Below are 15,495 nucleotides of genomic sequence, written 5' to 3'. Positions count from 1 at the left end.
ACCTAAAAAGTGGGGACAGGTGGCCTCTGATCTCTGAGGGTTAAAGGAACACTGCTGGGCAGTCAACAGTATTAGTGGTAGATCTCATTTCCTCTTTCCTAGTTTGTGTCTGGGAGTTCCCCCATTTTCATCAGGCAAAACCATGGACAGGAAGTTAGAGTCTTTTAATGAAAATACTGTACAGTATCTGGGGTAAAGGCCAGCGGCCTTGTCTAGGAAGGAACATGAGGGTCCAAGAGGCTTCCTGTCCCGATGGGGACAGCAGAGCCAAGTGCTACAAAAAAGAATCACCTGGAAGGACAGCCCAGGCCCAAGCAGCCTGCCTGCAGCGCTCAGGGGAGGCGAGGCCCCCACCCCTAGGAGGGACTGGGGCCGCAGTGGGCCCAGGGAGAGCACCTGTTCCCATACAAGGGTCCTTTTAGTCCATTACAACAGGAGGTGACCAAGCAGCCCTTGAGGCTTGGGGAGGGCTCCTGCCTGGCCAAGTGGAGCCGAGGGTGGTATGAGGGCAGAGGTGCACTCTGGGTCGTTGGGGGTCATAGCCAGGCGCCGCTGTGCGAGTAGCTGTGCTCCTGGCCGGCACTGAAGCCCTGCAGCAACTCGGCCTCGCCCCCGAACACCAGGCTCTCCACGTCCACCTCCAGCTCCTCTGCACAGGGACAAGTCCAGTCAGGAGCCCTGGCCCCACTGCCCACCCCACCCCTCCACCTCAGGGCACTCACCTTGGTCTGAGTCAGAGCGCTCAGAGGAGAGGCCTGAGGAGTCCAGGCTGTCTGCCCGCAGCCGCTCCCGTTCACCCGCCCCTGTGGGGCCCCGAAGCTGTTCCAGCTGCTGCCTCAGGCTCTGCTGCCTGCTGCGCAGCTTCTCCTTGAGCCACCGGGCCCGCTGCTCCTGTTCCTCCAGCTTCTGCAGATCCCGAAGGAGCAAGGGGCTGGGGTCAGCTGCCTGGGGGGCCAGAGCCTCATCCCAACACCACTCAGGAGCAGGCCATGGCTACTTGGTCACTGCCTGCTCCAGACGGAGGCGGGGGGCTCACTAGATCTAGGCCCCAAAGGGCTGCCCCCACATCCTCCAGGCCCTCCTGCCCCATGTAAATGGCCTGCGAATGCTGTCTAGCTGAGTGGGGGGAGGGAGAGCAACACAATCTCAAAGACCTTCGGGGCCTAGTCAGGTGATGTGAAGGAGTGGCGTGTGCTGGTATCAAGCAACAGGGATGGGAGGGACAAACTATGGCACACAAGCGTGTACTCCAGCTGAAGGAGAAGGCGACCTCCAGGTTCCAGCCAGTTACTGCCACGTGAAAACGCCCAGTGCTGCCAGATCTCCCAGTTTCTTTAAGAGAGCTGGAAAGTCAGATGTTTCATGTCAAATGCCCTCTTAAGTCTGCCAACTAATTTAAACGTTTAGAAAACTACAGACTAAACAAAAGGCTACCAGTTTGTAACTCCTGGTCCAGACCCTCCCAAGATCCCTAAGGCTTCAGCGTTAATCTCCTCCCCTGACCCCCACCAGAGCTCTGCCAGCCCTGAGTACCAGGAACTGGAAGACCAAGGGTTCTCACGTCAGAGCCCTGTGGGCAGAAGCCTTCAGTCAACAAGAAGGGAAGCACAGGACAAGGGGGCATTGGGACTGGGTGTAGAAGGATGAGTAAGAGCTGCCGGGGTGAAGATGGGGGAGGAGAAGTAGCCGGGCAGACGGAGACCGGGAAGAGCACAGAGAGTTCGGCTTTTTTATGGAGAATGGGGAAGAGATGAAACGAAAAAAGCAGGCCAGCGGCAAGGCCTGACTTGTAAAGGTCCTTGAGTTCACAGGAAATAAGGTCTGAGACTGTCCTGTCAGGAGCCGTGGAAGGTTTTCGTAGGAGACAGACCTAGACAGATCTATGTGATGCAAAGAACATCCTAAGGCAAGGTGGAGGACAGCCTGATGGAGGCAAACCAGGAAGCAGGGAGTCCAGGAAAGGGGTGATGGGGCTTCAAGGAAGGAGCGATCCCCGGGTCCTGCCCACCAGCCAGTCAGCACCTGAGGGGCACACCATCCCTCCGAGAACCAGGCCAGGCAAGCTCCATGTGACAAACTTGGGCCTGCTATCCAGCCACGGTGTTATTCAGCCACCATAACAGGAACTCAGGCACCTATGGGACAGTGCGGACAGTTCCCACACTGATTTATTTGCCACAGCACATCCATCTGTTTCCGCCACAACCCCCTGTGACTAGGAGGGCCTGGCAGAGCATGTGCTCAATAAATACTTGTTGGAGGAAAGAATGCAAGTCAGAAGACCTGGGTTTGGGTTCTGAATCTGCCGCTCATAAGCCGGGTTGTGTCTCCATTTCTTCCCCAGACAAAAGGGCCAGGAAAGGCCTCTGTTATTTCCAATGGATCTCCTAATCCCCAGTCTCTGGCTGCCTGGAGCTTTGAGTCAGCACACCCCACTCATGTCCACCAGGGGGCAGCATCAGAGCCCTGGGAACAAGGGTGACAGTCCCTCCTAGTGTCTTCCCCCTCCTGGCCTCTGGAGCTGCCTCCCAAAGTGGCTTCAGGAGAGATTGCCTAGAACAGGACTTGAAGGACAGGGAGAGGAAGAGCGAAGACCACCCCAGGCCTTACACATGACCCAACAGCCATGCCCCCCATACAGAGGAGGAAAGGAAGTCCGGAGAGGCTAAGAGCCTGGCCCAGGGCCTCACAGTTGGGATGGAAGGAGTAATAGCTATAAAAACAACAGTGAACATGTACTGGGTGAACACTGAAGCTTAAGCCTCAGAACAATCCTCTGAGTTATTTTTTGCTTTTCTTCACATTTAAAAAAAATGTGGAAACTAAAAAAAGCACAGAAAACTGTTCCCTGTCACACACTGGGGCTATGACCTCAGGCCTCTCTCCAGTTCCATACAGCTCTTCCCTACTACACCTCTCCACTCGTCCTGGCACGCTGGCCCGGGGTGCGAGGGTAGCCCCTTACCTGGATGTGCATCCTGGCCCGGCGCAGAAGGCTCAGTGTGGTGTATCGGGCACAGTCAGCCCCCAGGGGCATCTGCTGCTTCAGCTGCTCCAGGCACTGTTTCAGCTGGGCCCTCCTGCAGGGGAAGGGGTCTGGAGGGCAGTGCCAGTCCAGTCTTGTTGGCCAGAGGGCTGGCAGGGAAGGCCAGGCCAAAGGGAGCGGTTCCTGGGGTCTGGTGCTGTCAGGGCAGGGCTGGTACTCACCTGCGCTTCTCCAGCTCGTTGTGTACAGACCTGCCAATGCCAGGGAGAATGGGGTAAAGGAGTGTCGGCTGCTGCCCACACCCTCAGTCCCAGGCTCCCAGGGGCTCAAAACCCACTCACTACAGATGCCTGCCCCCAACTAGCTCAGTGTGGGGATCTTGTGCTGGCCTCAGGCACCTGAATTGCCAGATGGTAGTAGAGACACACGGGATGCGTGGGGGGGGGGGGCAGCAAATGCTGAGAGAGGCCTGCCCATGGTGGCTGTGAGGTCCAAATGAAGCCCCCTACCAGCAGTCAGGAAGGGCTTCCTGGACAATTGAGCTGAGCCGGAAACACAAGTTACCCGAAGCAGGTAGTGAAGGGAGAAGCACTCAAATTGGAGGGAACATCATGTGCAAAATGTTGAGACAAGGAGAGAAAAGGAGGAAGCCTGTGGGATAAAGTGAGTGGTTTGATAGGTGGAGTGTAGGAGTGTGAGTGGAAGCGGGACACAGAATTCCCTTGTTCACAGTTCCTGGCATATCAGGGGTAGGCAAGAAATAGTCCTTGAGTGAATAGAAAGGTGTGTGCTTGGGGGGTGGAGAGATGGCAGGAGGGGTCTGAATGTCTCCAGACTAGGGTACCTGCCCCAGAAGATTCAAGCAACAAGGAGGAAGTGGGCCGAGGAGGGGCCCGAGAAGGGGCGTCGCGCACCGCCCCCCACCCCCGCCCCGTTGATCCCAGCCCTCCTCACCGCCCACTGTCCAGCGCGCCAGGAGCTTGGGGGGATCGCTTCCTCCTCTTGTGGACGGGCCCTGTACTGCGGTGCGGGCACAGAGATGCGTAGCCATGCTCAGCCTCTGCCAGAAAGAGCCCCCACCCGCGTCAAGCTGGGGCTGGTCCCAGCGGGCGCCCCTGGCATGGCACAGTTAGGGAGGGGCTTTTGGCGCCAGGTCCATTTCCCCAACCCCTCACAGCCCAACCACCAGCAGAGCCCTCTCTAGTTGAAAGTGGGGATGTCCCGGGGCTACTGCCCCAAGTCCATGCATGCATCCTTCCAATTAGGAGCCAAGTCCAGCCCAGGCCCGTGTCAGCGAGGTCGCCGCCTGGAGTCCGGCCAAAGGTTCTTCTGCCTCACCTCTCTCGCGGCGTTCCAGGAACTCGGCGGCCTGCAGCAGGACCTGGATGTTGCTGGCCACAGGTTCCATGTCGGCGACAGCTGGCGGCAGGCGGGCCTGGGGCGCGGGCGGGAGGGGTGACTGCACCACTTTTGTTACAATGTAACTGACACGGTGCAACAAACACAGGCGCGCAGCCCCGCCCCCGGGATGCCCCGCCCCCGGGACGCCCAGCTCTTGGCCCCGCCCCTCTGGGGCACGTCCGGACCGCAGCTCGCCCCCTTGGACTCTCGCGGGGACGCTACGGCGCCAGCTCCAGGCCCGGCTTTTAGGCGAACTCCAGGGCTAGGGGCTGATGTGTCTTGCTCACTTTGCTCAGTGACCCGGCACCGGCTACTTGGTGTCCCTGGGCCTCAGTTTCCAGCCCGCACTGGTGGCGAGGGCCGGGCACTGCGAATGGTGCTCTGGGGGCCCTTGGTCCGTCCCCAGAAGGTCCCTGGCCGGGCCGCTGCACGTGGGCGCCGCGAAGGCGGGGCGGGCTGGCGCCCTACCCCGCTTGCAGGTTGCCTCCTGCGGCTAGCTGCCGTCACCTTCGGGGCGGGGCCGGGGAGCCTCTGAAGCACTATTGGCTGCACGCGGCCCCGCCCTCTCCCGCCGCTGGTCAACACTTTCGGGCGGGAAAAGAAGCAGGTTTCAAATTTGAAAACCCTGTGGTGGGGGCGGGGCTGAGCGGGGAATGGGGCCACAGTGCGCAGGCGTTGGGGGAGGGGGCGAGGATCCAGTTCCGCGCTTCGGGGTCTGTGCCCTGGCCTCCTGGCCATCTGCCCCTGTGGGCCCCGCTGGACATCAGGTTCCCAATGGGAATAGTCTCCTGGCTCTTCCTCCTCACCTGCAAGACAGCTACTGTCGCTACGAAATGTCAGTAGTGTACCGACCTCCGGAGCCCCGCCACAGCCTGGAAGCACGCTAACCGGCTGGATAGCGAGCCCTGGGTTCTGGAGCCGACCGAGTTGGGTTCCTTTCCTGTCACTGCTGCTTCTCAGCTCCGTGACTTGGGAAGTGACCTCCCTCCTGTAAGCTCGGGAAGCCCTGCGACAGCGTTGCTGACGATTCAGAGCCCACGCCTGTGCCGCCCAGTAGGTAGGTACAACTGATTTCTATGGCTCGGGCCACTACACGCAGGCCTCTTCCTCCCGCAGAATTCTGGTGACCTCCTAGCCTCCCGAGGGAGTAGCTGCAGTGACATCTAGGAGCAGCACCAGCACCACACCAGCGAGCACAGTGACAGACTAAGTGCGGAGGCAGGGAGATGAAAGGCTCTAAAGGGTGGAGCAATGCTGCCAGGCGGACCCAGTCAGTGACCGGGCAATGGAGAGGGTGGACGAGGAGGGACTAGATTCTTTATAAAGACATAGTGCTAGGTAAACACATGGCACATGACGGTCAGTCTTCGCCTCCTTGGAAAAACCTTGGAGTTTCTCTAAGAGTCACCCCTAGGGGAATCACTGACTTGCTTGGCCAAGATCTGAGCCATTCACCCAGACCTTCACTCCCCCAGTATTTGCTGAGCACTTAATGGCCCCCTCAGTATTTGCTGAGCACTGTACTGGGGCTGAGATTGGAGACTAGAACGATGTGCAAAATCAGACAGGTTTCCCGCTTTTGCAGAAATCACAGAGGAAGAGGGAGGTGGACACAATAGAGATACAGCTTTGACAGCTCCTGGCAGGACAGACACTGAAAGGGCACACTCTAAGGAGCATTTGACCTAATCAGGGAGGTCAGAGAAGGTTTTCTGGGGAAATGGATGAATAGCTGTTATCTACGTATAAGAGAGATGTCGGAGAATTCCACACACAGGAACAGCAGGTGCAGGGGCCCAGAGAGTGAAAGGAATATATGCAGACTGAAGGGTGGCCACTGTGGCTAGCACAGAGAGAGCAAAGAGCAGGTGTAAGCCGGCCCTGGAGAGGCTGGCAGGGCCCAGAACAGGCTGATGGATTCTGCAGACCCCCACCCACAATTACATATGTTTGAAGAAAGGAGTCACAAGGCTTGTGAATGAATTTACAATTTGATTTCACTAAAGTCAGCACCCACACAGTGCAGACACAAACCCACTGGTCAGACATCAGGGACCCAGGTGGCCTGGCCTTGTGTGAGGGTAAGATGAAGAGAGGGATTCTGAAGGAGGAGAGTTCCCAGCAGAGGGAGGAAGCAGAGCACACTTGCAATGCTAGAGACACTCCCACGGGAGGTTGTGGAAGTGAGACAGGGGCAGCAGGGAGGCTGGAGTGACCACACTGAGGAGTCTGGACTTCATCCTAGGAACCATGGGTAGAATCTGAACTAAGAACAATGTGGAGGCTAGGTCAGCCTGGCCTCAGGCCTCCCATGAATATGGCTCAGGGCCGCCAGCCAGGGGGACAGGAAGCAACACCTCCCAGGGAGCAGGGCAGGTGGGGATGATGGGATTCCTGCCCCAAACCCTTGGATGCCCCTCTGGCCCCTCTGAGAAAATGCTAGTGCTAGCACCATCTGGGCGCAGGACCAAGCAGAAGACCTCCAGTGCTCTTGCCCCCTTAGCAGTGACTGGTCTTAGAACCACTGTCCCAGACCCCCCAGGTCCTGCACAGTCAGCCTGAACACTGCAGCCCTGTGGCCCCCTGTGCACTCCCCACCCCTCTGCTTTGCCTGCCCACAGTACCTGTGGCTATGCTGCCTGCTTATTCTATCAATAACCGGGAGACAAATGTTAAAATCTTCAACTATAACTGTGGGATTGTATTTATCTTTTTAGTTCTGACATACTCTGCTTTACATAGTGCAAAACCCTATTATTAAGTACATACGAGTATACATTTATGATTGTTATATCTTCTTGATGACTTAATTCTTTTAGCATTATGAAAAATCCCTTTTTATCTTTGGCAATCTCCCTTTCTTTAAGGCTACAACAGCTTTCTTTTTCTTTCTTTCTTTTTTAATTTTTATTTATCTAAGCGTGTTTTTCCAGGACCCATCAGCTCCAAGTCAAGCAATCGCCTCAATCCAGCCGTGGAGGGCGCAGCCCACAGTGGCCCACGTGGGGATCGAACCAGCAACCCTATTGTTAAGAGCACCAAACTCTAACCAACTGAGCCATCCGGCCAACCCTACAACAGCTTTCTTTTGATTACTGTTTTCGTGGTAAGTTTTTTCCTTATCTTTTTGCTTTTAACCTGTTAATGTCTTTAATATTTAATATGTTTTTCTCAACACAGCATATCATTGGGGCTTTTCCCCCCCTGTGGTCTGATAAGCTCTGCCTTTGAATTGCATTTACTAAAATTCTTTTGACATGGTTGAGTTTAAGGTCTATCATCTTGATTTTTATTTTGCATTTGTCCCCTCTGTCCTTTTCCTTTTTTTCCTTCTTCTCTGACTTCTTTCAGGTTATTTGGGTCTTTATTAGCATTACATTGTGTATCCACAATTGGCTTCTTATCTGTACCTCTTTTAAGTTGTTATGCTAAGAATTATAATATATGTCTTTAAATTATCGCAGTCTACTTTGAATTAATACTGTACCATTTTATAATATATAATATATACAGAAAACATCTTACATGTAACATAAAAAACATACACCATTACTCTCTACCATTCTTTTTACTACTGTTGTTATATATTTTACTTCTACACATGTTATAAATCCTAAAACTCATTGCTACAAATTTGCTTTAAACAGTCAATTCCCTTTTTAAAAATTAAGAATAAACTCTTTTGTATTTCACCACTACGCACTTACCATCTCCAGCATCCTTCACTTCATCCTGTAGAGCTGCGTTTAAGCAGGCATCATTTACGGTCAGTCTTCCTGGGGAATGGGGAACTTCCTTTGGAGTTTCTGGTAATGTGGGTCTTCTGACAACACATTCTACCAACATTTGTTTATCTGAAAATAAATTTATTTCATCTTCATTTTGGAAGCATATTTACACTAGATATAAGATTCTAGGTTGGCAGCCTTTCAGCCCTTGAATTATGTCACTCTTTTGCTTTCTGACTGGCATTTTTTTCTAAGTCAGCTGGAATTGTTATCTTCCCCCCTATATGTAATGTCTCTTTCCCCTATCCACTTTTAGTATTTTCCCTTTATCTTTGATTTTCACATTGTTACTCCCTGGCTAGCCCAAGGTTCCCCAGGGGGGGAAAAAGGATGTCTCCTAAAACCTGAGGACAAAGGTTAGACAACCGCCTGGGTGTGGTTTTCTTGGTATTTATTTTGCTTGGGTGGTTTGAGCTTCTGGGAACTCTTTTAGCCTTTATTTCTTCAAATATTTTTTCCTGCCCTATTCTCTTTCTAGTTCCTCTCTTATTCTGACCTCAATTTCATGTCTATCTCCCAGTTTGATAATATATCAAGGGTAACTGATGCTTGTTAATGTTTTCAGTTTTCAAAAATCTCTCAGCTTCAGTGTAGATAATTTCTACTTACCTGTCTTCAAATTCACTTTGTCTATCTTCTCTAGCAGCCAACTTGTTGTTTAGCCCATCCATTGTACTTTTTATTTCAGCTATTGTATGTTTCAGATCTAGAATTTCCATTTGGTTCATTTTTTCAAGTTTTCTAGCTACATCCCAGAATAGCTCATTACCATGTGTATTAATTTCCTGGAGCTGCCATAACAAAATATTACAAACTGAGTGGCGTAAAACAATAGAAATTTATTCGCTCACAGTTCTGGAGGTTAGAAGTCCAAAATCTGTGTGTCAGCAGGGTTGGTTCCCTCTGGGGGTTCTGAGAAAGAATCTGTTCCAGGCCTCTCTCCTCACGTCTGATGTTTGCCAGCAATCCTTGGCATTCCCTGGCTTGTAGACATATCACTTCAACTCTGCCTCCATCTTCACAAGGCATTCTCCCCTGTGTCTCTGTGTCCAAATTCCCCTCTTATAAGGACACCAGTCACTGGATAAGGGCCCACTCTAATCAATGTGACCTCATTTAACTTAACTAATTACATGTGTAAAGACCCTATTTCCAAATTTGGTCACATTCTGAGGTTCTGGGTGGATATGAAATTTTGAGGGGCACTATTCAACTCACTATTGAATTCATTATACCCCTTGTAGAAAATAATGTAAATGGAGTCACTTTAAAATAGAGGCAGAACTGCCATCTCAAAGGAACTGCCTTGCACATCTTACTCCTCAAACCTTTGAATGTTAAACCTGGGCAAAATAAACTTTGGACTGGGCCTAAGGCATTGTATTCCAAATAACTGTTTGCAAAGATAACAGGAAAGCAGACATTATGACTACCAGACTGAATATTGAAGACGGTCTTTAGAATTAGCATCACTATGTTAGCTTATCTGCACCTATGGAAATTCCTTTCTTAGCTTTTTAACACCCATAGAAATGCCTTCCATCTACTGACGTAATTGTTCCCCATCCTCTTCTCATAAAGACCCATTGCCTTTGTCTCCTAATCAGAACACTGTTTGGGTTTCTTCCTGAATCAGTGCTTCCTAATAGCTATTCTTTTGGATCTCAAATAAATGCTTGTTGCCTCTCACTTTGACCTTTTATTTTTAGGTTAATACCCTTCTCTGTTCCAATTATTATTCTTTTCCCATTAATTATTTTATATGTTTATAATAATGTAAATTATAACTTATACATTTTATTTATAAATATATATTTATATTATATATTTACAATATATTCTAATAAATTGGGTTTGTTTTTCGTTTTTGTTTTTAATTTTACTGGGGAAGGGGAGCAGGACTTTATTGGGGACTTCCAGGACTTTAGTGTGTACTTCCAGGACTTTTCCAAGTCAAGTTGTTGTCCTTTGAGTCTTAGTTGTGGAGGGCGCAGCTCAACACGAGGTCCAGTTGCTGTTGTTAGTTGCAGGTGGCGCAGCCCACCATCCCTTGAGGGACTCGAGGAATCGAACTGGCAACCTTGTGGTTGAGAGCCCACTGGCCCATGTGGGAATCAAACCGGCAGCCTTCGGAGTTAGGAGCACAGAGCTCCAACCGCCTGAGCCACCAGGTCGGCACCAACTTGGGTTTTTTGTAGTACTTCTATTGAATGTGTTTTCTCTTGATTATAAAACACATTTTCTTCCCCCTCCACCCTCTTTCTTCTGCTTCCCCCTCCCCCGCATTCCGGTTGAAGCCCTTGTTTCTCAGTGTAGTTGTGTAGGACACAGCTCCCTGGCCCATGCTGGTATTATGAGCCTTGCCCTCCCCTACTCCAGGCAGTCAGTCGCCGGGTTGTTGGTAGGCAGCCCACAGCAGCTCACGCCAACCTCCAGCTGATCCCGGCAGCCCAGCTCCAGGGAGAGCTGTTGTTCACAATCTTAGCTGTAGAGGGCGCACCTCACTGGCTTATGGTGGAATCGAACCATCCACCTGGGCGTTGAGGAACACACGCTCCAACAACCTGAGCCACTGGGCCGGCCCAAAACATATTTTCTTGGCTGTCTTTTACGCCGCCATTGTAGGGCGTGCAGTTGACTCTTCCTCACTATGTCTTCTCACAAGACTTTCAGGATCAAGAGGTTCCTGGCAAAGAAACAAAAGCAAAATCAGCCCATTCCCCAATGGATTCAGGTGAAAACTGGTAAAATCAGACAACTCCAAGAGGAGACATTGGAGAAGAACCAAGCTGGATCTATAAGGAATCGCACATGAGATGGCGCCACATATTTATGCTATGTCAGGGTTGCTTGGATCTTAACCATGGCACTGAAAAGATCACTACTATCTGAACAGTTGGGTGTGTTTTATTGGGAAATTATGGGGGAAATGAGTTTTCTCTTAATATGTTTCTGCACTAGTAGGTTGGTTCAGTAATAAATATGTGAGGCCTTCTAAAAAATAAATAAATAAAAAATAAAACACATTTTCTTGCTTCTTTTCATGTCTTCTAATTTGTTGTTGATTCTAGAATATAAAAGGTGAGGGAAAATATAATGGAGTATAATTATATCAAGTATATATTGTTTTGTTTATTTTCTAAAGTGTGCAAGTCCTGTGGTGGTTAGAGCAAGGGACTTATCATTTGGATTCCTCTGGAATTGAGCTTTGTGAGGATTTAGCCAATTATTCAGTCAGAGGGAACACAGTTCACAGGGGACTACTGTCACTTCTGACACCAACTGCAAGTGCAGGGGATTCCCAAAACCACTGTTGGGCATGATAATTTACCAGGACCCAAAGAACCCACCCAAAGCTATTGTGCTCATGGTACACACTGTATTATACAGTTTATTACAGGGAAAGGATACAGGTTAAGATTGGCCAAGGGAAGAAGCTCGTGAGTCTGGGGAAGTATAAGATAAGGGCCTTTCACTCCCTCTCCCCATGTAGTCAAGACAAGTTACTTTCCCAGTATCAAGGTGTGACAACACACATGGGGGCTTATCTGAGTCTCAGTGTTCAGTATTGATGGAGTCCATTACATAGGCATGATTGATTGATTAATCACCCATATTGTTGATCTCCGTCTCCAGGTGACTGATGCCATGACACCCAAAGCCCCACCCTCCTTCACCTTGTTGGTCTTTCTGGTGTGACCAGTCCCCACCCTAAATCATCTTGTTACTCTGGCTAGCTCAAGGACCTCGGCAAACAAAGATTATCTCCCAGGAGCTGAGGGCAAAGCCTGGACCTCTTCTAGGGCAAAGTTAAATTCTTTAGGACACAGGCCATCCCTGCCTTTGGGCAAGACTCTTAACAGCAGAAGGGTCATGTTGCCTAACATATGGAGGGGCCAGTGTAGGGAAGGGGTAGATTGAAAGAAACAACTAATTCATCCTCTAAAGCCAGTACATACGTTTTCATATTTTTGTACTAATTAAATTATTAATTGCCTCCCTTGTATCTTCTGATAAATGTGTGCAGAACTATTTAGCATAGAAATTAGCCGATGGGTAGGTAAATCTAGTTCTTCAGGCCAGTCATTTTCCATCTGTTTTCCTGACAAGGCTATAACTCAGTTTCGCAATACATTTGACTCTCAAGACCAGCATTCTGACCAGGCCAGTATCACACCCTATTGCAGTGTGGCAGTAGATGTGTCCTGAAAAGCTCTGGCACCTTACCAGAGTCCCACTCAGCCACTGCCAATTAGTCCAGTCTGTCATCACTCTGCGTGACTGAAATGTCTCCCAGGGCGATGCCGTTCAGGTTTGAAGACTGCCAATCCAGTTTTTTAGGTTCCAAAAGCAGGAGTGGTCTCAGGAACATATGTCTTCACCCTTTCAGGCATCTGGTATCACTGAGCTAAGAGTAACGTTTCGTGCTGAGCCTCTCTCGAGTCCCTGACGGCATGCTGGATTTCTCTTGTGCCATAAACCTTTCACTCATTCCTTAACCCTCAGCTACCACTCCCCCTCCTCTCCATGTATGCCCTGCCTTTTCTACTTTTGGGAGGGGTGTTAGGCTGGGCCACAGGGCTGGTCTAGACTGCACCCCCCCGCGGGCCACTGCCATTCCCGGGGGTGGGGTTACACAGGTGCAGACCTGGTGGGCCGTCCCACCCCCTAAGCTATCCAGATACATTCACTGTCAGCCCCAATTTTGCCAGGTGGGGTTAAAGCACAACCCACCGCATCAGACTCAGGAATTCTGACGTAAAGTTTGAAGATACAGTTACAGTTTCTTACTTCGGGATCACCCCTGGTCCTGGGGTCCCTGCATCAGGTAGGACAAAAGTTGAGGTGATGTGGGGAAAAAGAAAAAAGTACAGTCTTACCAGCATCCTTCCTACCCTGTCCCTCAAACCTCCCCCCAAAAGCAAAGGAATCTATCTAGTGGGGACCCTCCCTTGACCCCCGCACGTTGAATGTGAACACACTCATGAAGGTGTTCATGAAGCCTTTCATGCTTTCATTTCCCCATCTGCGACCAAAAAAAAAGTTTCAATTGCCTGTTTCAATTCTTCATGAAACCATTACTCTGAGGATTGTAAAATGTGTTTCATGCACTGAAGATATCTGACCTGGCAGTCCAAATTGTTCTAGTAGCTTCTGTTCCAGTTTTTCTATTGTACCCAGATGCACTGGCAGCCACCATGGGGTAAGCTCAGCCAGTCCAGAGTCAGTCTGTTCCTGTCAAGTCCCCCTCCTTAGGGCTCCCAGCATCAATCTGACTTGCCAGCTATGCACAGACCCTCTTCCGGAGTCCGCCAGCAGCCACCTGTAGTCTCTGTCTCTCTTGCTGACAGACAGAACAGTTCTTATTGGCATCTTGTGCCTCAGACTGTGAAGCGGACTATGTCTAGACTCAGCCCACTTCGCACTGCTACAGCCCCCCCACCATGTCCACTCATTTATTTCATGGGCCCAGGTGGCCACCTCAAGTGAGCACACCAGAGTATCCACTCACCAGCTCCATTCACCTTCCAGTCCTGAAGGGGTTCTTCCTATGGGCATCAACCTGTCCGACTTTAATGCACCCCCCATATTCCCATAGTGACTCCCATAGGGCTGTGCCCCATACGGACGGACATCTCATCAATAGGCCTGTTTTCATTGCCTTCAGCCTGACCCTATGGCCATTGGCCACTGCCTGTGAGTTGCTAAAAACCCACACATCAGAGCACACAGCATGTAATTCAGCCCACCAAGTCAATTTGTATTGAATTCTTCCATCGGGGTGGCGGCCTTCTAAACAAGAGCTGTGCATCCGCTGTGGAACCACCACGCACAAACCAAGCAGCTCCTTGTGGGTTGGAAGGAAGCTATTCATAGGGCCGTGAGCTCCCGCAGCCCTCATGTGGTTCTAGAGTCGGCCCTTGGAGAAAAGAGGCCCCCTGCTCCTGAGTCCCTCTCACTGTCCTCCCTCCCCACCCCCAGCAAGGTCCTGTAGAAACCATTTCCGTTTTGTGATGGAACTCTTCAGGGCATTGCCCGTCCTATTACAGCATTTCTCCAACATCATCCAAGGCGTTGTGGGTATCTCAGGTTTCAAAGTTATTTTATGTCCTTCAGTCATAGGGGAAATCTCAATGAAAGTCCAATAGGAAGCTAGTTAGTAACTGTCTCTCAAATGGAAATTTTCTGGTCCCAAATCCCAGCAGTTGCCACTAGGTGACACTCACAGGCTTCTGCCATAAGCTCCAGTCTGGGCTGCAATGGGGCTGGCTGTACCACAGCAAATTAACACCCTGTCCGGGCTTGGGCAATGCTACTGGCTCCATTTCACATGTCCAGTCAATACTAGCGGGAGAGTGCTACATCTTCTCTTTTACAGTGAAGCTTTCTCCAGTCAGATACAATATCCATCCCCAAGACACATTCAGGTAAAGGAGACGCAACCACATCTCATAAAGTCCGTTCAAACTTTCCAATTTCCATCCATACTTTCACCTTTATCCTATCAACCACTCGCTACATTCCTATATCCTCCCAATCCAGTTGTAACGCCTGTCAGGAATTCACATACAGGCTTTGGAATCACAGTGTATGGGGGCCCCATATCAAGGAGCCCCAGAAAGTCTCTTCTGCATCCTCTGACCATTTTATCCAAGTTCATATGGCTGTGGGTCTCCAGCCGGGATTGGTCCTCAGCATGATTACCTTGCAGGACAGCTGTCCCAGATGATTGGATGTCTGCTTTCTCATAGCCATCTTTGCCTTCCAGCTTTTTAAATTCCTCCACAGGAGGGAGAATAAGGCAAACTTGTTTAGGGCCCTGCACTATTGGGGAACAGTAGGGACTCCCATCAGTTCACAAAACTTCCAAGAATGCTGGGTTATGCCCTTTGACCCCATAAATGTCTGCCTTGTTCATTCTATTTCTTAATAATCATTTAAAGATTTCCACACTGCTGGGATGAGTCCCGGGACCATCCCTTATTTTCCTCCTTCTCCTTGTGACTCATTCCAATGTCTTCCCTGTTTGTTGTTTTAACATTACTTTCCCTTCAGTAGTGACCCAGAGACTAATGGCTGGAGCTCAGACCAGCTGCAACAGAAGCCCAGCCCATTCTCAGGGTCTGTGCCAACAGTCCCTTTTGCTATTATTCATAATCATCATGGGATGCTGTATTTTGCTAGTTTTGGTGATTTTTGCATTTTCTTGTGCATCCAGTGGACCAACTCCTCGGGCGTTGAATTTCTCATTCCTAAATCCCATGACTGACTTTTGCTGCCAGTAACTGATGGCAGCATAGCTGCAGTCCCACACGGTGG

General features: G+C 50.3%; 1 protein-coding gene and 1 pseudogene across 1 annotated transcript; one reads left to right on the top strand and one right to left on the bottom strand.

Moving 5' to 3' along the window:
- Positions 1-149: 149 nt before the first annotated feature.
- MXD3 (MAX dimerization protein 3) lies at positions 150-4,807 on the bottom strand. The gene is made up of 7 exons (XM_019710988.2): positions 4,675-4,807; positions 4,325-4,421; positions 3,941-4,046; positions 3,208-3,237; positions 2,966-3,080; positions 723-906; positions 150-649 (listed from the first exon to the last, which is right to left on the bottom strand). The coding sequence occupies exons 2-7, from the start codon at positions 4,392-4,394 to the stop codon at positions 537-539; spliced, it is 618 nt and encodes a 205-aa protein (XP_019566547.1). The 5' UTR covers positions 4,395-4,421; positions 4,675-4,807; the 3' UTR covers positions 150-536.
- Positions 4,808-4,988: 181 nt separating this feature from the next.
- On the top strand, positions 4,989-11,265 carry LOC109434222 (large ribosomal subunit protein eL39; annotated as a pseudogene).
- Positions 11,266-15,495: the final 4,230 nt, after the last annotated feature.

Source organism: Rhinolophus sinicus, linkage group LG10 (assembly GCF_036562045.2).
Source record: "Rhinolophus sinicus isolate RSC01 linkage group LG10, ASM3656204v1, whole genome shotgun sequence".
Lineage (NCBI taxonomy): Eukaryota > Metazoa > Chordata > Mammalia > Chiroptera > Rhinolophidae > Rhinolophus > Rhinolophus sinicus.
Note: the sequence above shows the minus strand (reverse complement) of the source record. Positions and strands in the feature narration are given on the sequence as shown.